Source organism: Dasypus novemcinctus, chromosome 17 (assembly GCF_030445035.2).
Source record: "Dasypus novemcinctus isolate mDasNov1 chromosome 17, mDasNov1.1.hap2, whole genome shotgun sequence".
NCBI lineage: Eukaryota > Metazoa > Chordata > Mammalia > Cingulata > Dasypodidae > Dasypus > Dasypus novemcinctus.
The window spans coordinates 80,997,554-81,024,829 of record NC_080689.1 but is presented as its reverse complement, the minus strand read 5'-3'; the positions used below and the strand labels follow the sequence as shown (position 1 = coordinate 81,024,829).

At 44.8% G+C, this 27,276-nt stretch overlaps 1 protein-coding gene across 1 annotated transcript in view; it reads right to left on the bottom strand.

The window, feature by feature from the left end:
* THNSL2 (threonine synthase like 2) overlaps positions 1-5,141 on the bottom strand; it is a 30,394-nt gene extending 25,253 nt beyond the window's left edge. Inside the window, exon 1 of the mRNA XM_004472290.5 lies at positions 2,527-5,141. Within this exon, the coding sequence (XP_004472347.2) occupies positions 2,527-2,911 (385 nt within the window). The 5' untranslated portion in view covers positions 2,912-5,141. The remainder of the gene's footprint in view (positions 1-2,526) is intronic.
* Between the last annotated feature and the right edge of the window lie 22,135 nt (positions 5,142-27,276).

Here is a 27,276-nt window from a genome sequence, read left to right as displayed (position 1 = left end):
CAGCACCACTGCTAGTGGCACACCGCTGTTCACAGGCGGTCCGCAGCACCACTGCTAGTGACACACCGCTGTTCACAGGCAGTCCGCAGCACCACTGCTAGTGGCACACCGCTGTTCACAGGCGGCCCGCAGCACCACTGCTAGCGACACACCGCTGTTCACAGGCGGCCCGCAGCACCACTGCTAGTGACACACCGCTGTTCACAGGCGGTCTGCAGCACCACTGCTAGCGACACACCGCTGTTCACAGGCGGTCTGCAGCACCACTGCTAGTGACACACCGCTGCTCACAGGCGGTCTGCAGCACCACTGCTAGTGACACACCGCTGTTCACAGGCGGTCTGCAGCACCACTGCTAGCGACACACCGCTGTTCACAGGTGGTCCGCAGCACCACTGCCAGCGACACACCGCTGTTCACAGGCGGTCCGCAGCACCACTGCTACTGACACACCGCTGCGCACAGGCGGTCCGCAGCACCACTGCTAGTGACACACCGCTGCTCACAGGCTAGTGACACACCGCTGCTCACAGGCGGTCCGCAGCACCACTGCTAGTGACACACCGCTGTTCACAGGCAGTCCGCAGCACCACTGCTAGTGGCACACCGCTGTTCACAGGCGGCCCGCAGCACCACTGCTAGTGACACACCGCTGTTCACAGGCGGCCCGCAGCACCACTGCTAGTGACACACCGCTGTTCACAGGCGGTCCGCAGCACCACTGCTAGTGACACACCGCTGTTCACAGGCGGCCCGCAGCACCACTGCTAGTGACACACCGCTGTTCACAGGCGGTCCGCAGCACCGCTGCTAGTGACACACTGCTGTTCACAGGCGGCCCGCAGCACCACTGCTAGTGACACACTGCTGCTCACAGGTGGTCTGCAGTGCCACTACCATCTGGACACTTGACAGAAATGCAGAATTCGCTCACACCTATGGGATCAGAATCTGCTTTTTAATGAGATCCCTGGGGATCTATATGAACCGTTTGAGATAAGCTGGTCCAGGAAACATTCTCAAGGTCCCTTCTGAAATTACCATGTAAAGAAATCAAAAAGCAACTTAGGAGTCTGGGTCGTTTCCCAACTCTCAAGCTACTCGGGGTGATTGTGAAATCTTTAGTCTTGAAAAGATTTTTACCCTGCTCCCTTGGCTTTATCTGGGAATATATGAGAAGCTATTTCCCTGATATAACATCTAAATCCCCTAATCACAATTATTCTACCTTCCACTTACTTTTTAAAATTTCATTTAATTTTAAAAGAAGCTTTAGATTACCAATTGTTACATCAGGAGGAGCACATATATACCACCTCCTCCCCCATCACAGCAGTTTTCATTAGTGCGATACATTTTACAGGTGATGGGTGCATACTGAAGCATACTGAAGCACTGTCACTAACTATAGTTCACATTAAAGTTTACATCTTGCACCACACATTTTTATAAGTTTTGACAAAATGTATAATGGCCTGTATCCATCATTGCAAAATCATTCAGAACAAATCTGATGTTCCAAAACTGCCCCATTGGTTGGGCATTTTTGGAACATTCTTCCTTCTCTCTTCCCTCAGAACCTCTAGTGACCACTGCTTTTATATCAATGATACAAGTCCTTCCATTGCTAGAATAATAATAAGTCTACTTTAGTCCATAGTTGCATTCCCTCTTTACTTTTATTTTTATTTTATGTATTTATTTTTGAGGTACTGGGGCCAGGGATTGAACCCAGGACCTCGTATGTGGCACTCAACCACTGAGCCACATTGGCTACCCTGAATTGTTTTTGTTTGCTTGTTTGTTTTGTTGTTGTTTTTAGGAGACACTGGGAACCAAACCCAGGACCTCCCACGTGGGAAGCAGGCGCTCAACCTGTTGAGCCACATCTGCTTCCCATTATGTTTACTTTTTAAGTTTATTTCTCTAAGACTTAAAGCCTTTGGACTGCTCCTGTACTGGTGGGGCCCTGAAATCCAGCACGTATGCAGCCAGCTCCTGCTCCCCATTTCCTCCGGCCTGCCCTAGACAACAGAACTGCGGTGATGAGGCAGCCCCAACCCAGAGGCTCTTCCCTGCAAGCAGCCCAGCTCCGTTCCTCTGCCCCATGACATCGACTCCCTTCTCAGCCTGCAGCAGTCCGAGCGGACCTCGTCCCAAATCCCTCAAACTGAGGAACGAACAAAAACAAGGGGGAAGCGTAACTGCCGACTAAGGCAGATTTATCGTTATCGTAGCCATCATCTTGTGACAACGGAGTAGTTGTAACACTGACATAAAAATAAAGGTTTAGATTAAAAGTAAATAAAGGGAAAACTTCGCTGCAGATCATTCTGGCACTCATCTTGTTGGAGGTGGGAGCAGGGGTAGATGAACTCTTTGGGTGATATTTCCAATTCTGAGGTTCTAGAGTCTGGAAAAGAGCCCCGAGCTGGAGGTAAGTGAGCAGAGCAGCTCTGCAGGGCATCCGGGTTCAAGCTTTGGGGGGCCAGGGTAGCAGGGGGCGGGGGGCGGGCCGGGCCTCACAGTTTAAGGCAGCTCTGGGGATGAGCTCGGGGCCGATGAAGAGGGCGCACAGCTCCTTCACCAGGCCGGGGTAGGAGAGCGTGCTCCACGCGCGCAGGGTCTCTCTGTCCAGTTGCGGGAGCTCCTCAGGCACGTAGAGGCCCCCGTCAGGGGCATAGCCAGAGAAGAGCGCCGCCTCGAAGTCCACTGGCGGGGCCGTCCCCCGGGTACTGACGTAGCGCATGGTGCCGGCAGCCTGCAGAGGGCACAGTCCCGGAGGCAGCTGCCCCAAGCCCACAGCACCGGCAGGGCGACGCGGACCCACACAGGCCCCTAGGCGGAGCTCAGGACAGGGCGGCAGGGTCACGGCCCCTAACTGAGCCCGGAGCCCTGTCTGCACTCCCATACCAGCGTCCTTGGTGGCTGCAAATCACCACCCTCTGTGCTTCCACGCCTCCAGCAAAATAAAGCAACCACACTGACCCTGGGGGAAAAGCGTTCTGGAGCACGCTGCGAAAGAGGAAAGGAGGTTCTCACTGGCGAGGAAGAAGGGCTTGGGGTAAGGAAAGTAACAGCAGCAAAAGGCAATTGTCATCTTGCTCTCCCTCCTGATAAGGACAGAGCAGACACACTGGGTCAGACAGTCTTTCCAGAGACTTCTGGGTCCAACATCTGCTAAATAAAAAAATCCACGGTAACTGGTTATTTAGGGACATTGCCCCTAACCTAAGGGATCTCAGCTCTGGCAGTCTGTTGGAAGCAACCTGGGAGGTTTAAAAAATACCCACACCTGGAACCCCAACAGGACTCAATTCAATTATGAGTCTAAATTAGAGGCTTTCCAGGTGGCAGGTGAGAACGCTGCAACCTCTCAGCGTAACCGCAGAAGGACGAGAGGTGCTGGCTCTCTCTGGCCACGGCCTGCGTGGACTCTGGCTGGAGGTGGGGAGTGGGGACCCCAGCCACAGACCTAACCCATAAGGGGCCACGTCCAGGACCTGGGCTCGAGCTCTGCGCTCCTCTCCCTGGATCTAGGAGCTGGGGTCAGGGGCTGGGCTTTCAAACCCCACACCCACTTCTGGGAATGAACTTGACCAGACACAGCGCTCAGTGCCAGAGCCTGCGCTCGTTTCCGTAAAGCCACCAGAGGCGTTCCACGTAGGAGGAAGATAGCGTGGACCTGGAGGGAGTGGGGGCTCCTCCGCTGTGGCTCTGCCACCCTGGAGCTCAGGGCAGGTCCTGCAGGGGCTGCCACGTGTCACGCCTTGCCCATAAACGCAAGGATATCCAGTGCAGAAACAGAGAACAGTCCTACGGGGTAGTGAGCAGGGAGACTGGCAGTGTGATATGGTATGAATTCCAAAAATAGATACGGGTTATGTTTGTAACCTGGTCTGCACCAGGGCATGAGTAAGTTATATTAGGGCTTTGACTGGGCCACGTCAGTAGGGCGTTGAGTCCCCACCCCTTGGTGGGTGGAACTCTCAGATACAAGGCATGGGAGAGGACAGAGAGGAAGGGCTTTTGATGCTGGAGTTCTGATGTTGGAGTTTGATGCTGGCGCCCTAAGCTGGAGCCCGGGAAGTCAGCACACAGAGGAAGGAGCAGCCAGCCCTGGAAGGGGGCACGGGCATAGAGGGAGGAATTTCCCCACTCTGTGTTAAGGGTCAGAGCCAGTGCAAACTTCCAAGACCCTGGAGGAGGAAGAGGGGCCGCCAGACCAGCTTCACAGGACCAAGCCAAGAAGAAACCAAGAACCAAGCTGCCGAAGAAGAGGCACGAGGGAGGGGCAGGCAGGGCGGTGGGATAAACCGTCACGGAATTCCCTCTCCTCAGCCCGGGTCTCTGTTCTGAGCATGGCTCTGGGAGGAGGAGGGGGCAGACAAAAGGGGCTGACCTGGTCAGCGCGACTCTGCAGAGCCTAACGCACAGACCTGCTATCCGTCCTGGGACCAGGGACTGCCCTGAGCTAACACCCCGGGGGCAGCACTTCCAGGAGGAGAGGGCCAAGCTGCCCAGGGGTATCCATCTTTGGGTTCCATGTAAGCGTAACCAACTAGCAAGGCCCAGAAAGAGAAGGAGCTGTGGGGAGGCGGTGAAGGCTGGGGGAGAACATCAAGCACTTGTGCTGGGCCCGTGGCCTGGGGACTCCACGTATCAGAAGGGGACTGGACCAAGGGACCCCGGGGCTGTAAGACTTCCTAGGTAGCCTGGTCATTCCCCTGGACTCTACTCCCAAGTGGAGACAGACGGGAACTGCCGTGACCAATAGTGGATGACGAGAAGGCGGGGACACAGGAGGAACTGTGCCGCCGGGAGCGAGTTCCTCCAAGGGGGCGCTACCGGGCGAGACCACGACCTCGGGGCTAGAGCCTCCGGCCCCAGCAGACCCCTGCTTCTCAGAGGAGGGGCTCTCCACCCCAAGGGGTGGGGCCTAGGGACCGACAGCCTCGGGGCACACCGCAGGATTCTCGGTCTCGGGGTTCTCCTACAGGTGCAGCAACCTGGCCGAAGGGGCCGGACACGGAGAGCCCAGCCGTCCCCCACCCACCCCGACTTCTCCAGGAGGCCGACGCAGCCACGGGGTACAAGACTCCTGACTCCCCGCGGAGGACGCGGCCCGCCAGGAGGGCAGGCGGCGCGGGCCTCGCGCCGGGACCCCTCCGGGCCCCGGAGTCGGCGGGTCGCGGGGCCGGGGGCGGGGTGCCGGACGCGGGGCGCGGGCGCGCGGTTACCGGGTCCCGGGCGCGGGCGGGCTGCGGGGCGCGGCGGGGCTGCCGGGCTCCGGACGTCGGTCCTCAGGCCCCGAGCTCCGAGCGGGCAGGCCCGGGCTTCCGGTCGCAGGCGGTTGTGATCACTGCAGAGGTCGGGATCGAGGAGGGACCGGGGCGAGGCGGCGGGCGGGAGAAAGGGGCGTGGGGAGAGGCGGGGAAGGGCGCGGAGCGCGCGTGAGGGAGGAACGAGCCGTGCGCGCTTCGCTTCCCTTCGAGCGCTTTTATTCCCTACCCAGTCTCGGGTCTCTCGGCCGCCCTGGAAATGCCGTATAACTTCATTTTTCAGATTAGGAAAGGGGAAGGCGCCTCCCATCTGCCCGACAAGGCGGCTGGACAAGCTCCTGGTTCCCTAACGCGGGCCGGGAGGTCAGGGGTCAGAGTCCACGGGACACACGTGGTATCATTTTAGCTCAAAAATTCTTTGAGGGAAGCTTTTTAATTAAACACAGATCAATTCTAGAGTCGAAAGCCCCCCTCCCTCAATTCACTTAAATTTTTTTTCTCTTTAATCCCAAATCATTTTTAAGTGGCTTTATTAATAGACGTTTTCACGCACCATACAATTCACCCCCCAATTCATTTTTTTCTTTGTTTCTTGTTTTTTTCCCCAATTCATTTTTTATGGGGGAAAAAATAACTTATGAAAATACGTCTCCAGAAACGGCACCTACCTCTGATCGACGGTCATGCGCCTGCTTCCTGACCCCCCGGTGCAGTTTGGGGGGCTGGCCCAGGCCCGGCGGCCTAAGGTTGACGGCGGCTCTAGCCTGGGCGGGGTCCCAGGAGACCCAGCTGCACCTGCCGGAAGGGGCCCCGGCAGCGCCCTGTGGGGTCGCCGGCCCCTGCCCTGCTGCTGTGCCACTCTCGGAAGCCTGTGGCCTCCGCATGCTCACGTTACCTGCTCCCGGGGCGTCCCACCCGCGGTGCGCCCCCACCCCCGCCGGTGCGCCCAGCCTTGCTGGACCCCAGACTGGTTTGGGCTCAGATACCTGAGGGTCTGGCCAGTCCCTGCTCGGCCAGCAAGTGGGCCTTTCCAGACCAAGCTGGGGCCAGGCACTGGCCACGGAGTTCACAGAGAAACAGGGGGCCTCTCGTAGAGAGAGGGACCCCAGATGCTTTCCACCCCTGCATCAAGTAGATTTAATGCCTCAGAGGCCAGTAAAACAGAGGCCCATGGTGAAAACGCCGAGATGGCGTCTCAGCAGCCATGGCAAGGACGGAAGCACCTGGCGCGCAGCTCGCCCCCGCCAGGCCCCTGGCCGGCTTCCCGGGTCTGCGAACGCCCCTGGGAACTCGTTAGACTCCCTGAGCAAGGAGAGGAGCCGACGGCTCAAGGAGCCCAGTGTGGCTAGGCGAGATAAACTCCGCTGCATTCCCACCAGGAAGCCGGACTCCAAGGGCCAAGCAGGAGCGGTGACTGCAGCGGCTGGGAACTTCTGCACTGGGCAAATGCCCAGGCACTTAATTTTTTTTTTTTTTTTTACATTATGCATTAGAGCCAGTCATCTTCCACAGCCGTCCCCCACACCCCAGATCCTTGCCGTGCCTTTGCTTCTGAGTGCCCCAGGCAGGGCCCGGCTCTTCTCCAAGGTTATGCAAAGAGAGAACTAGCCTCCTCCAAGTGCTGGGATGCAGGAGTTAGGACCAGAGCCCTCAGTGAGGCTTAAGGAGCGCATGGGGCTAGGACTGCGGAAGAGGGAAGGAATCCTAGACTGAAAGAATCCGTTAGGAGCCCTCTAGCCATTTGTGCAGAGACAAGAACTCAGGCTGTCCTGGTGTCCAAGGTGGGGAAGGGCAGAGGGGAAAGGAAGTGACCTTCCAAGCCAAGGCCGGCCTGCACGCTCAGCATTTCCCACCTGCTGAATTGACAGTCCACTGTATCACCTAACGTGTGTGGTGGTGGTTCGAGGAGGTGGGTTAAGTTAACCTTTAAACTCAAATACTCAGAATCACCCTCGGATCACTTCTGAGATCCTGACTCTGCAACGGAGAATACCAAATAAATAGTCCCCAAATATCAAGCAAAAACTGACGAGCAAAATTCCAACTGCCTTTTTTTGCAGAAAAGGACATGATCCTAAAATTTACATGGAAATGCAAGGGCCCCTGAATAGCTAAGACAATCTCAAAAAAGAACAGAGTTGGAAGACCCACTTCCCGATATCAAAACCTACCACAAGCTACAGTAATTAAACAGTATGGTCATCCACAAATGGTGCTGGGAAAGTGAGATTTCCACATGCAAAGGAATAAAGGTGGAGTCCTTCCTCAACCATATATAAAAATTAATTTAAAATGGATCAATGACCTATATATAAAAGCCAAAACCATAAAACCCTTAGAGGATAACATAGGAGCAAATCTTCATGACCTTAGCTTTAGCAATGGGTTCTTAGATGTGACACCAAAAGCACGAGCAACAGAAGGTAAAATAAACTGGATTTCATCAAAATTAAACAACTTTCACATCAAAAGACAATATCAAGAAAATGAAAAGACAACCTACAGAATAGGAGAAAATAGTTGCAAATCATATATATGATAAGGACATTATACGCAGAATATTTAAAAATTCCAAAACTCAACAACAAAAGAAAACCCAATTTTTAAGAGGGCAAAGGATTTCAACATTTTTCCGAAGAGTACATGCAAATGGTCAGTGAGCACATGAAAAGATGTTCAACATCATTAGCCATTAGGGAAGTGCAAATCAAACCCAAAATGAGATACCACTTCACACCAACAATGACGGCTATTATTTGAAAAAAGGAAAATAAATGTCGGGCAATGTAGAGAAATTGGAACTCTATTGTGCTGCTGTTGAGAAGGTAAAAGGGTACATACAGCCTCTGTGGAAAACAGTTTGGTGGTACCTCACAAAGTTAAACATAGAATTAAACATAAGACCCAGTAATTCCACTCCAGCGTGTTCACCAGAAGGAGTTGAAAACAGGGCGTCAAACAAATACTTGTACACCAATGTTCATAGTAACATTATTCAGTCTAAAGGTGGAAACAACCCAAGGTCCCAGCAACAGAAGAATAGATAGCAAAGTGTGAGATATACTGTGGAATATTACTCAGCTTGAATGAAGTTCTGATACATGCTACAACATTATAGTGAGTGACATAAGCAAGGCCTATAAGGAGCAAATATTGTGTGATTCCACTTGTATGAAATATCTAGAACAAGCAAATTTGTAGCAATAGAAACTAGAAGTTACCAAAGGTGGGTTTGGGAGGAAGTGGGGGTTATTACTTACTGGGCACAGAGCTTCTGTTTACGGTGATGGAAAGTTTTGGTAATGAATGGTGTTGATGGTAGCCCAACATTGTGAATGTAATTAATGCCACTGAAGTGCACACATTTGGCACATTTTATGTCATATATATATCTTCACTATTTGGGTAAAAAAACCAAGGTGGTACTGGCATAATGATAGACATATAGACGACAGAATAAAATTTAGAGTCCAGAAATAAACTCATACAACTATGGTTAATTATTTTTTTTAATCATGGTAAACTATACACAACATAACATTTCCTGCTCTAACCACTTTCAAATATACAATTCAGGCTGTTCGTTATACTTACAATATTGTACTACCATCAACACCATCCATTAGCAAAACTTCCTATCATCCCAAACTAAAACTCTGTACCCATTAAGCATTCATCCCCACTCCCCACCCCTGCCCATACTCCTGGTGTTCTGTAATCTATATTCTGCCCCTATGAGTTTTCATGTTTTAGTTGTTTCATGTAAATTATATCATACAATATTTGACCTTTGTGCCTGCTATTTTCACTCAACAGGATGTTTTCAAGTTCACCCATGTTGCATCATGTCTCAAGTTCATTCCTTTTTATAGCTGAATAATAAGTCATTGTATTGCTATATTACATTTTCTTTATCCATTCGTTCATTAATGGTGATACTTGGTGGGTTGCTTCTACCTTTTGCCTATTGTGAATAATGCAGTTATGAACACTGGTGTACAGATATCTGTTAGTCCCTGCTTTCAATTCTTTTGGGTGTATATCTAGAAATGGGATGGCCAGGTCATATGGTAATTCTGAGGAACTGCCAAACTCTTTTCCCCTTTGACTGCACCATTTTTCATACCCACAAAACAAATTGCGAGGGTTCCTATTTCTCCACATCCTTGCCAACACTTTTTTTTTCACATTTTAGTGGGTAGGATAGGGTATCTCATTGTGATTTTGATGCATTTCCCTAAGGACAAATGATGTTGAGCATCTTTTTTGTTTATTCGCCATTTGTACATCTTCTCAGGAGAAATGTCTATTCAAGTCCTTCGCCCATATTTTCATGGGGTTGTTTGGGTTTTTGTTGTTGTTAAATTATAAGAGTTCTTTATACATTCTGGATATTAAGCCTTTATCACACATATTGTCTCTAAATACTTTCTCCCAGTCTGTAGAATGGCTTTTCAAAACTTTCTTAATAATGTCCTCCAAAGCACAAAAGTTTTTTATTTTGATAAATCCAGTTGGTCTAGTTTTTCTTTTGTTACTTGTGCTTTTGGTGTAAACTCTAAGAATGCATTGCCTAAAGCGAGGTCCTGAAGTTATTCCCCTATGTTTTCTTCTAAGGCATGTATAGTTTTAGTTCCTATATATAAGTCTTTGATCCTTTGAGTTAATGTTTGTGGATAACGGTCTACCTCCATTCTTTTTCATGTGGATCTTCAGTTTTCCCAGTACCATTTGTTGAAGAGATTCTTCTTTTCCCACTGGGTAGACTTGGCACCCTGGTCAAAAATCAGTAGATCATAGATGTGAGGGTTTATTTCTGTACTTTAATTCTATTTCATTGTTCTATATGTCTGCCCTTAAGCCATTTTTTAAAAAATCAGTTTTATCAATACATATTAATAAAGCATCACAATTCATCCAAAGAGTACAATCAATGGTATTTGGTACAATCACATAGTTGCGCATAAATCACTTCAATCATGATTAGAACATTGTCATTATTTCAATAATAATAATAAACAAAAAACAGATAAAAGATTCATCATCTCTCGATCTTCCCCTGCTGTACATATCTGCTATTTTTGGCTATTCTTCTTTTTTATTTTCTTTTTCTTTTTTTTTTTTTAAAGATTTATTTTTATTTATTTAATTCCCCTCCCCTCCCCCGGTTGTCTGTTTTCTGTGTCTATTTGCTGCGTCTTGTTTCTTTGTCCACTTCTGTTGTCCTCAGCGGCACAGGAAGTGTGGGCGGCGCCATTCCTCAGAGGCTGCTCCCTCCTTCGCGCTGGGCGGCTCTCCTTATGGGTGCACTCCTTGCGCGTGGGGCTCCCCTACGCGGGGGACACCCCTGTGTGGCAGGGCACTCCTTGCGCGCATCAGCACTGCGCATGGGCCAGCTCCACACAGGTCAAGGAGGCCTGGGGCTTGAACCGCGGACCTCCCATGTGGTAGACGGACGCCCTAACCACTGGGCCAAAGTCCGTTTTCCCTTTATTTTCTTTTTATTTATTTTTAATAAATAAAACCCGGGACCTCATATGTGGGAAGACAGCACTCAATCACTGAGCCACATCAGCTTCCCAGAGTTGGTTTTTTCGTTTCTTTTGCTTGTGGTTTGTTTTTGTTTTTTCAACAGGCACTGGGAACCAAACCCAGGACCTCCCATATGGGAAGCTGGTGCTTAACCGCTTGAGCCACAGGTGCTTTCCCTGGCTATTCTTCTTAAGCCAATTTTTGGTTTTTTTTTAAGATTTATTTCTCTCTCTCCCTTTCCTCTCTCCCCCCCAGTTGTCTGCGCGCTCTGTCCATTCGCTATGTTCTTCTGTGACTGCTTCTATCCCTATCAGCGGCACCAGGAATCTGTGTTTCTTTTTGTTACGTCATCTTGATGTGCCAGCTCTCCATGTGTGCGATGCCATTCTTGGGCAGGCTGCACTTTCTTTCACGCTGGGCGGCTCTCCTTACGGGGCGCAATCCTTGCGCGTGGGGCTCCCCTACGTGGAGACACCCCTGTGTGGCAGCGCACTCCTTGCGCGCATCAGCACTGTGCATGGGCCAGCTCCACACGGGTCAAGGAGGCCCGGGGTTTGAACCACGGACCACCCACATCATAGGTGGACGCCCTAACCACTGGGCCAAGTCCGCTTCCCTTTAGCCAGTTTTGATCACTGTAGTTTTGTAATAAGTTTGAAATTAGGAAGTGTGAGTCCTCCGAATTTGTAATATTTTTTCAAGATGGTTTTGGCTATTCAGGGCTCCTTGCTCTTCCATATAAATTTTTTTGTTCTTTGTATTTTAAAAAAAATTTTTTTAAAGATACATAAATCACACAAAGGTTACATAAAAAAAATAAGAGGTTCCCATATACCTCACTTTCCACATTCCCCACTCCTCCCACATTGACAACTTCTTTCATTAGTATGGTGCATTCATTGCATTTGATGAGTACATTTTGGAGCATTGCTACACAGCATGGATTATAATTTATTGTAGTTTACACTCTCCTAGTCCATTCAGTGGGTTATGGCAGGATATATAATGTCCTGCATCTGTCCCTGCAGTATCATTGAGGACAACTCCAAGTCCTGAAAATGCCCCAATATCACACCTGTTTCCCTCTCCCTGCCTTCAGCAACTCCCATGGCCACTGTCTCCACATAAATGATATAATTTCTTCCATTACTAGAGTCACAATAATTCTATAGTAGAATATCAGTAAGTCCACTCTAATCTATATTTTATTCCTCTGTCCTGAGGACCCTGGGATGGCGATGTCCACTCCACTCTAAATCGAGAGCAGGGCTTAGATCCCACATGGCTGATAGACAGAATTCTGCTTGCAGCTGTAGACTCTCTCAGTTCCCTGGTGTGGTGGTTGACCATTCTCACCTCCCTGTTAGCTGACCTGGCTAAGTCCAATGAACTGGAAAGTAGGAGTTGCAACTCTGCTGAGGCTCAGGGCCCAGCTGGCACATAAACAGCCAGAGATTCAAGTCTCCTGAGCATACATGAACCCCAGGACCAACCACAGGTTCAGTAAAAGTGACAGAAGAGGCATACATAGAGAGGTCACATCTGAGTCCAACTCCATCACAGGAGCACAAATTCCAAAGTAGGGCCCACTGGCAAGGCACCAAACTCCAGAGTCATCTGTCATGACCATAGGACCTATGTGTCTCCATAGCCCTCAGGAGCACCAGTACCTGGGGTTGTATCTATTTTGGCTATCTCTGAGATCCTGCTGAGATGTGTATAAGCACGACCCCTCTGATGACCTCCCGAATCATTTTGAAGTCTCTTAGTCATATAAACTCATTTGTCTTTACCATTTCCCCCTTTTATTCAAGGTCTTTTTCTAGTTGGATCACCAGCTACTGATTGGTAGTAATCCCTCAGCACCAGGGAGGCTCATCCCCGGAGTCATGTCCCATGCTGGGAGGAAGGTAATGCATTTACATGCTGAGTTTGGCTTAGAGAGTATGCACATTTGAGCAACATGGAGGCTCTCAGGAGGTAACTCTTAGGCACCCTACAGCTCTAGGCCTAGTTGGAATTTCAAGCACACAGGCTCATAAGCATAGTCATCAGTATCAAGGGCCCATCATTGGACCATCCTTCTTCACTGGTCTTTGCTCTTGTACTTGGGGAATTGTCGCTGCTCCACTGGGGAGTGTGACAGAGTTTCCCAGAATGGGAACTCAGCACTCCCTCAGTTGTTGTGTGAAACTCTACCCCCTATGTCAATACCCAAAGAACATCCAAACATATATACCCTCTATACACGCCCTGGAGAACTCCCTCCCAGCCATGCCTGCCCCGTCAATGACACTCCACATCAGGGCTCTTCCCCTGCCATAGTTGAATCCCTCCGTGATGAAAAACTTCTTCAAAAATGAACTCTAATATATTGCCAAATTCAATTAATAGGAAAATGAGTTAGTAATGGTAGGTTTAAAGATTAGAAATATAATAATAATTTAGAAAAACTAAAATAAAGTAAAAAATAAATGGACATATTAAAAAATGAAAAATATCATAAAATTTTTTTGATGTTTTGCCTTTCATCACTGTAATAGGTTTTGCCCTGTATGTACAGTATGCAAGGCAATCTCTTCCATTTCTTCCTCAGTGTCTACATCCTTTTTTAAAAATTACTATGTCTTAAAAAAAATTTTAGGTCACAGGAAAGTCACATATAGAATATAGGGAACTCCCATATACCCACCATCAAACCCTTTTTCCTCTTCCCCAGCAATGATCTTTTTACATGTGGATGTTACATTTGCTGCAACTGATGTACAGATATTGAAACATAGCTACTAACTATGGCTCCATTATGGTTTACATTTTAGACTATACACTTTTAAATTTTTTGTTACATTATGGTTTATATTGTGGTTTTTATTTTAGACTATACACCTTTATAATTTTTGGTGATACTTAACATGTATGGTGATACTTATCCATCATTGCAGGATCATGCAGAACATTTCCATTGACCCCCTGCTACCCCCTCTTCCATCTATTCTATTCCTCCCCCCTCCCCTCAGTGCCCCCAGTGACAACCAAGCTTTACTCCTTGAAGAAGATTCATAGATACTTGCAACAATGCTGAAAGCTTGACACACTAATCTGTCCTTTCCTATTGGGAACCAAACATGCTCTCTTGAGACACCCTCCCCTCTGTTAGAGAACATCAGGCCTCCCCAGGATGGGGTCATAACACCTCCCCGCTCATTGTGTGGGTCTCCACCCACTGATGTAACACACTATGTCAAGATGAGCACTCACACACTCCCTAGAGGCCTGCCCCAGGTGCTCCCTATGACAGATGTCCCCCATCAAACACCTTAAACCAGTAACCCTTGACCTTATTATATTTTCTAAAGAGTTTTCTCAACATTTTAGTTTCAACTACATAATTGACTGTAGCAGTTTGATATTATTGATGATATTACTGATGATAATTCCAAAAAGAAATATTGGATTATGTTTGTAATCTGATCTGTACCTGGGCATGATTGAGTTATGTTTACAGCATTGAGTCCCCACCCTTGGTGGCTGGGGACTCACAGATAAAAGACATGGCAAAGAACAGAGTTGAGGGTTTCTGATGTTGGAGTTTTGACGTTGGAGTTTGATGATGAAGACTTAAGCTGGAGCCCCGGGAAGTAAGCTCACAAAGGAAAGAGAAGCAAGCCCCAGGAAGAGAGGAACCTTGAACCCAGAGAAAAGCAAGCTCCAGGAATATAGGAACCCAGGAAGCCTGAATCCTCACAGATGTCGGCAGCCATTTTACTCCAAATAGACTTTGGTGAGGAAAGTAACTTATGCTTTATGGCCTGGTACCTCTAAGCTCCTACCCCAAATAAATACCCTTTATAAAACCAACCAATTTCTGTTATTTTGCATCAGCACCCCTTTGGCTGACTAATACACCTGACAATCTCCCATGTTCTCTTGCTCCCCCCAACCCTCCCCCCAATTCCTTGGACCATCTGACTCATCCATCCAACCCTATGCCCGCTCAAGCCTGCAAAGCCCAACCAGTAGTATCCCAATCCCCCCATTTTATCCCTTCTCTGCACAACTACTCACCTCCACTTTATCATAGATTTCTCCCATGTGGGCATTGATTCACAACCTTCTTCTCACCCCCCTCCCCATTTCCTCTAAGCCTATGTTCCAATCTCTAGCTCCCTGAGACAGACTGATTTGCTTAACTCATATCAGAGAGGTCATGTAGTATGTGTCCTTCAGTGCCTGGCTTGCTTCACTCAACATAAGGTCCTCAAGATTCATCCATGTTACCCCGTGTGTTTGTACTGTATTCCTTCTGATAGCTGAGTAGTATTCCATTGTATGAATATACCACATTTTGTTTATCTCTTCATATGTTGATGGGCATTTGGGTTGATTCCAGCTTTTGGCAATAGTGAATAATGCTGCTATTGAACATTGATGTGCATATGTTGGTTCATGTCCTTGTTTTCAGTTTTTGTGTGTGTATACCCAGCAGTGGAATTGCTGGGTCATATGGCAAATCTATAGCTAGATTTTTAAGGAACTGCCAATTGTCCTCCAGATTGGCTGGATCCTTCTACTTTCCCACCAGCAGTGGATGAGGGTTACTATTCCTCTACATCCTCTCCAACACTTGAGGTCTTCTGTTTTTTTAATAGTTTGTGATGTTGAGCAACATTTCATGTGTTTCTTAGCCATTTGTATTTCTTCTTTGAAGAAGCATCTGTTTAAATCTCTTGCCCTTTTCTTAAATGGGTTGTTTGTCTTTTTATTTTTGAGATATAGGATCACTTTATATATGCTGCATATTAGGCTCCTATCAGATACATAGTTAACCAAATACTTTTCCCATTGGGTAGGCTGTCTTTTCACTTTCTTGATAAACTCCTTTGAGGTGCAAAAAGCTTTAATTTTGAGGAGGTGTTATTTATCTATATTTTCTATCGCTGCTCGTGTTTTGGGTATGAAGTTCATGAAGCCATTTCCTATCACAAGGTCCTGTAGATGCTTCTTGGCTTTGTGTGTCTTAGCTCTTATTTTTAGATCTTTGATCCATCTTGAGTTGATTTTTGTATAAGATGAGAGGTGGTAATCCTTTCTCATTCTTTTGCATAAGGATATCCAATTCTCCAAGCATCATTTGTTGAAAAGGCCATTCTCTCCCAGTTGAGTGGGCTTGGTGGTCTTGTTGAATAAGCAAGGACTGGATAAGCAAGGATCTATATCAGAACTCTCAATTTGGTTCCACTGGACAGTATGTCTATCCTTGTGCCAATACCATGCTGTTTTGATCACAATAGTTTTGTAGTGTGTTTTAAAGTCAGGTAATGTGATTCCTCTGATTTCATTTTTCTTTTTCAATATGTCTTTGGCTAATCAGGGCCTCTTTCCCTTCCAAATAAATTTCATAGTTAGTTTTTCCAGTTTATTAAAAAATACTCTGTTGATTTTTATTGGGATTGCATTGCATCTATAGATCAGTTTGGGTAGGACAGACATCTTAATGATATTTAGTCTTCCTATCCATGAGCAGGGGATAGTCTTCCATTTATTTAAGTCTTCTTTGATTTCCTTTAACAGCGTTGTGTAGTTTTCTGTGTATAAGTCTTTTTCATCTTTACTTAAATTTATTCCTAGGTATTTGATTTTTTTACTTACTATTATAAATGGTATTTTTTTTCTTGATTTCCTCCTGAGATTGCTCATTATTGGTGTACAGAAATGCTACTGATTTTTGCACATTGATCTTATAACCTGCAACTTTACTGAACTCATTTATAAGTTCTAGAACCTTTATTGTAGATTTCTCAGGGCTTTCTATGTGTAGGATCATGCCATATGCAAATAGTGAAATTTTTACTTTTCCTTCCCAATTTGGATGACTTTTATATCTATTTCTTGCCTCAGTGCTCAAGCAAGTACTTCTAACACAATGTTAAATAGGATGGGTGATAGCAGGCATCCTTGTCTTGTTCCTATTTTACAGGGAAAGATTTTAAGATTTCACCATATATGGATTTTTCATATATACTCTTTATCATGTTTAGAATGTTTCCTTCCACTTATATCTTTTGCAGTGTTTTTGTCAGGAAAGGGTGCTGTATTTTGTCAAATACTTTCTGCATGTATAGACATGATCATGTATTTTTTCCCTTTGATCTGTTTATATGGTGTACTACATCGGTTGATTTTCTTATGCTGAGCCATCCTTGCACACCAGGGATGAAGCCCACTTGGTCATGGTGTGTAGTTCATTTGATGTGTTGCTGAATATGATTAGCAAGTATTTTATTGAGGATTTTCACATCTAGGTTCATTAGAGAGATTGGTCTGTCATTTTCCTTTCTTGTGGTGTCTTTGTTTGGCTTTGGTATTAGGTAATGTTGGCATCACAGAATGAGTAAGGCAATGTTCCTTTTTTAAAAAAGAACAAATGTTTCAGTTTTTTGAATGAGTTTAAGATTGGTGTTAATTCTTTCTGGAATGTTTGGTAGAATTCACCTGTGAAATTGTCTGGCCCAGGGCCCTTCTTGGTTGAGAGGTTTTTAATGACTGATTCTATCTCTTTACTTGTGATTGGTTTGTTGAGATCATCAATTTCTTCTTTCATGAATGTAGGCTACTTACATGTTTCTAGGAATTTGTCCATTTCTTCCAAATTGTCCTTCTTGTTGGCATATAGTTTTTCAAATATCTTCTTATAATACTCTTTATTTCTGTGGGGTCAGTGGTGATATCCCCTTTCTCATTTCTTTTTGTGTGTATTTGCATCTTCTTTTTTTTCTTTGTTAGTCTCGCTAATGGTTTGTCCATTTCATTGATCTTCTCAAAGAACCAGATCTTTGTTTTATCTTTTTCTAGTGCTTTCTTATTTTCTATTTCATTTAGTTCTGTGCTGATCTTTGCTATTTCTCTCTTTCTTCCTCCTTTGGGGTTAGTTTGTTGTTTATTTTTACTAATTCCTCCAAGTGTACAGTTAGGTTTTCAATTTTAGCTCTTCTTTTTTTGATGAATGAATTTATGGCTATGAATTTCCTCTCAGTACAGCTTTTGCTGCATGCCATAAGTTTTGATATGCTGTTTTGCCATTGTCATTAGTTTCAAGGTAGTTTCTGGTTTCTTTTGAGATTTTCTCCTTACCCACTGTTTGTCTAAGAGTATGTTGCTTAACTTCCATATCTTTGCAAAAATCTGGTATTCTGGCCCTTGCAGATTTCCAGGTTCATTCCACTGTGGTCAGAGAAATTATTCTGTATGACTTCAATCTTTCTGAATTCACTGAGACTTTCTCTGTGGCCTAGCATGTGGTCTATCTTGGAGAATGATCCACGTGCACTTGAGAAGAATGTATATCCTGCTGTATTTGGGTGTAATATTCTGTCCAGATCCCCTAATATATTATTCAAAGTCTGTTTCTTTATTGATTCTCTGTTGAGATGTCTAATGGTGATAATGGGGTATTAAAGTCCCCCACTATAATTGTAGAGTCATCGATTCCGCCATTTAGTTTTTCCAGTGTTTGCCTCACATATTTTGAGGTGCCCTGGTTATGTGCATAAATGTTTATGATTGTTCTTTCTTCTTGAAAGGTGACTCCTTTTACTAATACATAGAGTCCATTTTTTGCTCTCACAATAATTTTGCACTTAAAGTCTGTTTTGTCCAATATTAGTATAGGTACTCCTGCCCTTTTTTGATTATTGTTTGCTTGTAACATTGTTTTCCAGCTCTTCACTTTCAACCTCCTTGAATTCCTGGGTCGAAGGTGGATTTCTTGTGGACAACATATAGATGGGTCATATTTCTTTATCCATTCTGCCAATCTGTGTCTCTTGACAGGTGAGTTTAATCTATTAACATTCAGTGTTACTACTATCAAGGAATTACTTACATTAGCCATATTTTCTTTGGATTTGTCTATGTCATATGTTGTTTTTATTTCTCTTTTTGTCTTTTTAGTTGTTCTTGTACTCTCCTCCAACTGTCTCTCCTGTTTTTTTTTTCTCCTGCAAAATTCCCTTTAGTACTTATTGAAGAGCAGGTTTCTTATTGGCATACTCTCTTAGTTTCTGTTTATCTGTGAATATTTTTAATTCTCCATCACTTTTGAATGCCCACTTTGCTGGATAGAGTATTCTTGGCTGGAAATTTTTTTGTTTTAGTACCTTGACTATGTCATACCACTGCCTTCTTGCCGCCATGGTTTCAGATGAGAAATCAGCACTTAATCTTATTGAGCCTCCCTTGTATGTGATGGTTCTCTTTTTTCTTGCTGCCTTCAGTATTTTCTCTTTGTCTTGAGCATTGGACAATTTGAAAAGTATATGTCTTGGGGTGGGCCTTTTAGGATCTATACAGTTTGGGGTGCATTGTGCTTCCTGGACATGTACATCCATCTCCCTCAATAAGTTTAGGAAATTTTCAGCCATTATTTCCTCCAACACCCCTTCTGTCCCCTGTCCCTTCTCTTCTCCTTCTGGGATGACTATCATGTGTATGTTTGTGCATTTTGTGTTCTCATTCAGATCCCTAAGTCCCTGCTGTTTTTTTTTTTCCGTCATTTTATCTATCAATTCTACTATCTGTTTTATTTCAGATATACTGTCTTCCACATCACTAATTCTTTCCTCTGCCCCTTCAAATCTGCTGTTATTAGCTGAGAGTGTATTTTTGATTTCTTGGATTGTGCCATTCATCACCATCATATCCGTTATCTTTTTGTGTATATTTACAACTTCTTCAGTATGCTCTCCAGGTGTTTTCTTAATATCCTTAATCTCTTCCTTCACTTCATTAAGTTAGTCCATGATATTTATTTGGAGAGCTTTGATTAGTTGTTCAATGTTCTGCTCCTCTTCCTGGTTTTTAGTTTGTTTATTGGATTGGACCATGTCTTCCTGATTATTGGTATGGCTTGTAATTTTTTTGTTGCTATCTGGTCATCATTTTATCTTGATGGGTTTGTTCAGTTGAACAGTTTCTCCATCTAGTCTTGGGTTTTATTTAGGTGCTGTTTGTGTCTATGTGTTAAGTCTTCTCTTGGACACTATTCTTCTTATTCTATTTCCTTGTTTTTGTGTAAGTTCCCTTGAAGGAAAAAGAATAGCAACAGGGAAAGCAAAAGACATAAGAAAAGAAAAAGTATAGTAGTAGTATTGATAGTAAATGTTAGCAGAAGAACCATATAAGACCTAGGAGAATGAATATTAAGCTCACATAGGCTGTGTAGAGTTATAGGAATTTAAAAAATGGAGTACCTACAAGCAGATAGGAAACTGAAAATTGAGAAGAATATAGTATGAATTAAAAGGCCAGCAGGAGAGAAAGAAAGAGGAAAGAAAGGACAATAGCATAGTTAATAAAAGATAGAAAACAGAATAGAAGTGTTAGAAATAAAAAGCCAGAAAAAGTAGGGGCTAAACAAAGAGAGGTGGAATGTAAGAGCAACAATAGAAGGTGAAGGATAGAAAGATGTAGGAAGGAAAAGAGATAGCATTTGTATTAGTCAGACAAAAGGGTGCTGATGCAAAATACCAGAAATTGGTTGCTTTTCATAAAGGGTATATATTGGGGGTAGGAGATTAAAGATACCAGGCCATAAAGCATAAGTTACTTCCCTCACCAAAGTCTATTTCCATGTGTTGGAACAAGATGGCTGCCGACGTCTGTGAGGGTTCAGGCTTCCTGGGTTCCTCCAGGCTCAGATCCTCCATTTTCTCCACAACATCAGCTATAGACTATGAGGCTCTCTAGACTTTGCCTCTCTCCACAAGGTCAGCTGCAGACTATCAGGCAAACGGCTCTGTCTCTTTCCCCAGGGCTCCAGTTTAAGATTTCAGCATCAAACTCCAACATCAAAACTCCAACATTAAGAACCCCCAACTCTGTCCTTTTGCCATATCTTTTACCTGTGAGTCCTCACCCACCAAGGGGTGGGAACTCAATGCCCTACTGATGAAGCCCAATCAAAGCCCTAATCATAAGTCAATCAGGCCCAGGTCCAGGTGAGATTACAAACATAATCCAATATCTATTTTTGGAATTCATAACCATATCAAACTGCTACACTCCACCCTCTGAATTCCAAAAATACATTACAATATTTAAAAACTTAAATCAGTAACAATGCAAGTACTAAATCATATCACAATCATAAAATTGATTGAAATACAATTTATCTTGGGGCAAACTCCTGTCTGCTACAGACCTCTGAAACCTCAAAACAATTTTTCTGTTTCCAATACAGAAATGGACAAAGGATAAACATTTTCATTACAATAAGGAGAAACTGGGAGGGAAACATGAGTCAGGGGTCCTCTACAGTTCAACAAACCTGCAGGGCATCCTCCATTTGATTTCTGCCTGAGAGTCATTCTTAAGATGATGTTTCTTCTCCTTGGTACCTTATGGGAACCCCGCCCCCTTTCCACAAGCTTGCCCAATGGCCATTTTCTTGGTTCTGCCCTCATCAAGCATCTGGGTGTCCATCAAGTTCCAGACCTCTCCCTTCAAGAGTGTTGGGGTGATTGCCACATCTTACCAAATCTTTGGGTTAGAGTCTTAACCCCCTAGCACAGTGATGTGAAGACAACATTCCCCCTAATCTTTGGCATACAGGCTCAACCCTCTCAGAGCAACGAGTTGACCACCTGGCCTTCCCTAACCTTTGGGGGACAGGTCCACCCCTCTCAGACCTGGGGGGTGCTGACCTAAACTGGCCTAATTCTTGGGGAACGTGCTCCACCCTCTCTGTACCCTGGAGCAGCAAAACTCTCCCAGAACATCAGACAGGGACATCCACCCTCTTCAACTGCTGGGGAAACTCACCCTCTCTGTACACATGGGTGGGGTTCCTCTCTTGGCCTAAGGTGATATCCTAATTCCAGATCTCAGCTGCCACTGTTATCCACTTGAAGTTATTTCCCCTTCAATCTCTCCTTTCCATGTCCCTTTTATTCCAGGCTGACAGTGGTTTTGTTCATACAGCTCTCTCAAAAACCTTGTCAGTTTAGCATGTAAGAAGCAGGAGTCCAAGCCATCAGACAGTAAGACTTTCTGCAAGTCTTTCCGACATAACTGCATCTTCAATCCTAATTTAAAAGTTCCAAGTTTAGTTAGTCCTCCAATGGGGCACTTTCACCTGGGAGCTTGATTTCCAGAGGCTTGGAATTTCCAGAATCAGTTTCTGTTTTCTTTGTGCCCAACAGTTCAGTCCTCAGCATAGCTCTCTCATCTAGCATTTTGCTATAAGCTGCAAGCAGAAGTCAAGCTGCATTCTCCAGTTTTACTTTGGAAATTTCTTCAGCTAAATACCCAGGCACACCATTTTCAAATTCTGTCTTCCATATAACACCAGGAGTTAATCTTGCTAAATTCTCTGTAACTTTAAAACACATATCACCCTTCCTCCAGATTCCAATAATAGTTTCAACATTTACTTCTAAGGCTTCATAAAAAGTCTCTTTAGCATCCATATTGCTATCACCAGTCTCTTCAAAGCACTGTAGGTCTTTTCTTCTAAGCATCTCACAATTCCTCCAAAAAGTACCCCTAACCTATTTATAAAACTGTTCCAGCATTTTGGTTATTGCAAAAGCACTTCCCCACTCCTCAGTACCAAATTCTGTCTTAGTCAGCCAGAGGGGTGCTGATGCAAAATACCAGAAATTGGTTGGTTTTTATAAAGGGTATTTATTTGGGGTAGGAGTTTAGAGATACCAGGCCATAAAGCATAAGTTACTTCCTTCACCAACGTCTATTTTCATGTGTTGGAGCAAGATGGTTGCTGATGTCTATGAGGGTTCAGGCTTCCTGGGTTCCTCTGGGCTCAGCTCCTGTTTTCTCCACAAGGTCAGCTGTAGACTATCAGTAAAACAGCTCTGTCTCTTTCCCGGTTCCAGCTTAAGACTTCAGCATCAAACTCCAACATCAAAACTCCAACATTAAAAACCCCTAACTCGTCCTTTGTCATGCCTTTATCTGTGAGTCCCCAAGCACTAAGGGATGGGGACTCAACGCCCTAATGACATGGCCCAATTAAAGCCCTAATCATAAGTCAATCAGGCCCAGGTACGGATCAGATTACAAACATAATCCAATATCTATTTTTGGAATTCATAACCATATCAAACTGCCACAGTTTGGTAGCCAAAATCAGTAAACACAGAAAAGAGCAAATTGAGGATAAGGAAGCAGAGCAAACAAGAAAGAAGCCAGCAGCACCTACTAGAAAAAAAGAAAGAAAAAAAGGTGGGGGGGGGGGGTGATAAAGAGAAAGGAAAGACAAGAAAACAAAACAAAACTAAAACCAGACAAGTCCTTCAGCAAGTGCCAACCAAACATTAAGAAAAACTTGATTCCCCTCTTATGACCCTGTGGAGTTTGTCAGGTTGCTGGTGTTTATCAATCAGTTACCCTCCGGCTTTCTCATTGCAGAGTTTGAAATGGGTTTTAGTAAGCTAAGTGGTTTTGTTTTTTGTTTTTTTTTTTTTCAGGAAAAAAGAAGAGACCCAAGTGAAGTTAATACAAGGACAATGTCTGTGTTTTCCCTGTCTCAAAGTATCAGCCAGATGTTCCATATCCCAGGGGGTCACTCCTCTAACAGGAGCTGGGAACTGAACCAGAGACCTTGCACATCACTGCTGACACTCCTCCACTGAGCCAAACCCTCCTTCTGGGTCAACCTTCTCCTCCAAGAGTCCCCTCCCCAAGGCAGGATGGGCTCTTTGCAACTGAATAAACTGATTAGGAGTCTGTCCTTCCCCCTTTCTCCCTTCCTCACCTCCCTCTCTCCAAGGGCAGCAGGAAGCCCGTGTGAGAGCGCCCCTCTGAGATTCCATTGGGACCCTGTGAACCAGCTCAACCCAGAAAATAGTGACCCAGTCTCTTTGAGAGAGCACCCACACCTTACCGGGAACCCTAAGTATGCTCTTGGAAGCCTGCCAAGCTCTTCCTCCTGTCCCCCTCCCTTAGGTGTGCTGCACAGGACTAGCTAATTGCCTGACTCCACCTTCTCCTAGACCAATTTTCCCTATCCAAGGACATTTAAGTAAATCAGGCTGCTTCAGCAGATTCGCCTCTCCCTCTTCCTGGTTTCTCCTCAAGCTGGCTGGTATGCTCCTCAAAGCTCAAAAAGGGGGGTCCAGACAATTGAACCCACACTCATCAGACCCCTCCGCACCCTTCGCCAGAACCCTCCCACTCTCTGAGTTTATCTGAGACTGGCACGGTTCGGGGAGCACTGGGTTCAGAGAACACAGGTTCAGGGAATATGGTTCAGGGATCATGGGTCCAGGAAACATGGGGTTCAGGGAACATTACCATGTGACTGGCGGTGTTCAGGGAATGCCACAGTTTCCTGCCCTGAGTGACGGGCTTAGCCTTCCCACAGCTCCAGCCACAAGCGCCAGAAACCCACAGTTTTACCTTGAGCCATCACTCTTTTTGTTGCACTCTCTCCAGATCGATGTCCAGAAGCCTCCAGCTTTGTGGGTTCCCAAAACAGCTCACTCAGGCAGGACTTTGTCCCCACTCAGCCTTTTTTTTAGGAGAGATGATGTGGGTTCACTTACTCCAACACCATCTTGCCCTGCCTCTCCTTCCATATAAATTTGATGATTAGCTTTTCCATTTCTGCAAAGAAGGCTATTGGGATTTTGATTGGGATTATATTGACTCTGTAAATCACTTTGAGTAGTACTGACACCTTAACAAGTTTATTCTTCCAATCCATGAACTCAGAATCCCTTTCCTTTTATTTAGGTCTTCTGGAGTTTCTTTCAGAAACGTGTTATAGTTTATATCCTTTATATCCTTGGTTAAATTTACTATTTATTTTGGTTGCTATTTTAAATGGACTTCTTTTCCTGATTTCCTTTTCAGATTGTTCATTGATGGCCTACAGAAACTCTTGATTTTTGTAATACCCTGCCACTTTCCTGAATTCATTTTAGCTCTAGGAGCTTTCTTGTAGATTTGTCTGGGTTTTCTATATATAGGATCATGTTATCTGTGATAGGGAAAATTTTGCTTCTTCCTTTCCAATTTGGATATCTTTTATTTCTTTTTCTTGCCGAATTGCTCTGGTTAGTAATTTCCAGTACAATGGCAGTGGTGAAAGTAGAGATCCTTGTCTTGTTGCTGATGCTAAAGAGGGGTGTTAACTGATTTTTGACAAGTGCCAAGACTATTCAATGAGGGAAAAGTAGTCTTTTCAACAAATAGTAATGGTACAACTGGATATCCACATGCAAAAGAAAGGATTTGGACTTCTACCTCACATGTTATGTACAAATTTAACTCTAAAGAGATCAAACACCTAAATATAAAGGCTAAAATTAGAAAAGTCTTAGAAGAATGCATAGAGGTAAATCTTCATGTTTGATTTGGCAATGAATTCTTGGATAGAAACCAAAAGCACAAGCAGAAAAGAAAAAAAAAATAAAGCTGGACTTCATTGAAATTTAAAACTTCTATACTTCAAAGAACATGATTAAGAAAATAAAAAGACAGCCCACAGAATGGGAGAAAGTATTTGCAAATCATATGTCTGATAAAGGTCTTTGTATCTAGGGTATACAAAGAACTCTTAAAATTCATCAATAAAAAAGAAAACCCAGTTTAACATTGGTCAAGGAATAGATGTAGTTCAAGTGGTTGAGAGCCTGCTTCCCATGTACGAGGTCCTGGGTTTGAACCCTGGTACTTTCTAAAAACAAAACAAACAACAAAAACCCAACTGTCATTAGGAAGGAGATATAGCTCAGGGTTTGAGCTATGTATGAGGTCCTGGGTTCAAACTCTGGTACTTCCTAAAAAAAAAAAAAAAAGTGGTCAAAGGCAAGGTATTTGTGACAGGATGATGTATGGGAGCTCTGTATGATGTTATGTATATTTGTTTTGTAAACACAACTTTTACTATACACTTGTTTATGTATGCACATATATGAATGATATACTTCAATAAATTGTTTTTTAAATGAAAAAAAAGTTGTTTAAGGATTTAAATTGACATTTCTCCAAAGAAGATATACAAATGGCCAATAAGCATATGAAAAGATGCACATTAGTCATTAGGGAAATGCAAATCTAAGCGTGATGAGATACCACTCATACCCAGTAGGATGGCTATAATAATTTTTTTAAAGTAAAAAGAAAAATGGAAAATAAGATGAGGATGTGAAAAAATTGGAACCCTCATACACTGGGTAAAATGATGAAGCCATTTTGGTAAACAGTTTGGCAGTTCCTCTGAACGGTCCAGAAATTCCACTCCTAGGTATGTATCCAAGATAACTGAACATATCATACAAAAATCAGTACATGAATGTTTATACCATCATTATTCATAATAGCCAAAAAGTGGAAACAGCTCAAATGTCCATTAAGTGATGAGTGCCTAAACAAAATGTGATGCCCATACAGTGTATTGTTATTTGGAGAAAAAAAAAAGGAATGAAGTTCTGATACTGTTAGAGAAAAACAGCGCTCACTGGGACACAGAGACCGACTCACCTGCAGGCAGGAAGTTCATTAGGAAGCTCTCCTAGGGGAGGGAGTCTGAAGAGAGACTTCAGCCCACCCCTGGAGGGTGGTGGGTATGACATCGACAGGCAGGGAAACGAAGCACAGCCTGGGGCCAAATGGCCAGGGGCAAGCGGGCTAGGAGGTCTTGGCATGCAGGAGGGGTTGGGTGCCTGGGCTGGGAGGGGGTGAAGGCCCTCATCTGCTCCACTTTGTTCATTCTCAGGAGGGGCTGGGCTGCCTCCTAGCCCCCCACAGGAAGCTTGCTCAACGACTCGGAATGGAGGCACAGCCTTATGACCTGTTAATCACTGCAAACCTTGCAAGGGGAAACCTCTAACAGGTACATGCTACAACATGGGTGAAACTTGAAAACATTTTGCTGAGTGAAAGAAAACAGGCATGAAATGCCTCATATTGGTCCCATTTATTTGAAATGTCTGGAACATTCTTATCCATAGAAATGGAAAATAGATACACAGTTGCCCAGGACCGAGGAGAGATGGAATTGGGGAATGACTGCTGACAGGTTTGGTTTTTTTTTTTAAGGAAGTATGGGGGCTTGAACCCTGGTGCCTTGTATGTGGGAAGCAGGTGCTTAAGCGCTGGGCTATATCTGCCCCCCAAGAGTTGTTTTTTGAAGCTATGAAGGTGCTCTGGAATTAGATAATACACAACCTTGTGAATAAAAACCACTGTACTGCACACTTTAAAATGGTGGGCTTTGGGACATGGATGTGACTCAAGTGGTAGGGCCTCTGTTTACCATATGCGAGGACCCTGGTTCAGTCCCTCAGGTAATAAAGATAAAGCATGCCTGTGAGCATGCCAGTGCCTGTGTGGTGAGCCAAGTGCCCGCGCAGCAAGCCAAGTGCCCACACAAGTGCTCGCGTGGCAAGCCGAGTGCCTGTGCGGCGAGCTGAGTGCCTGCACAGTGAGCCAGTGCCCA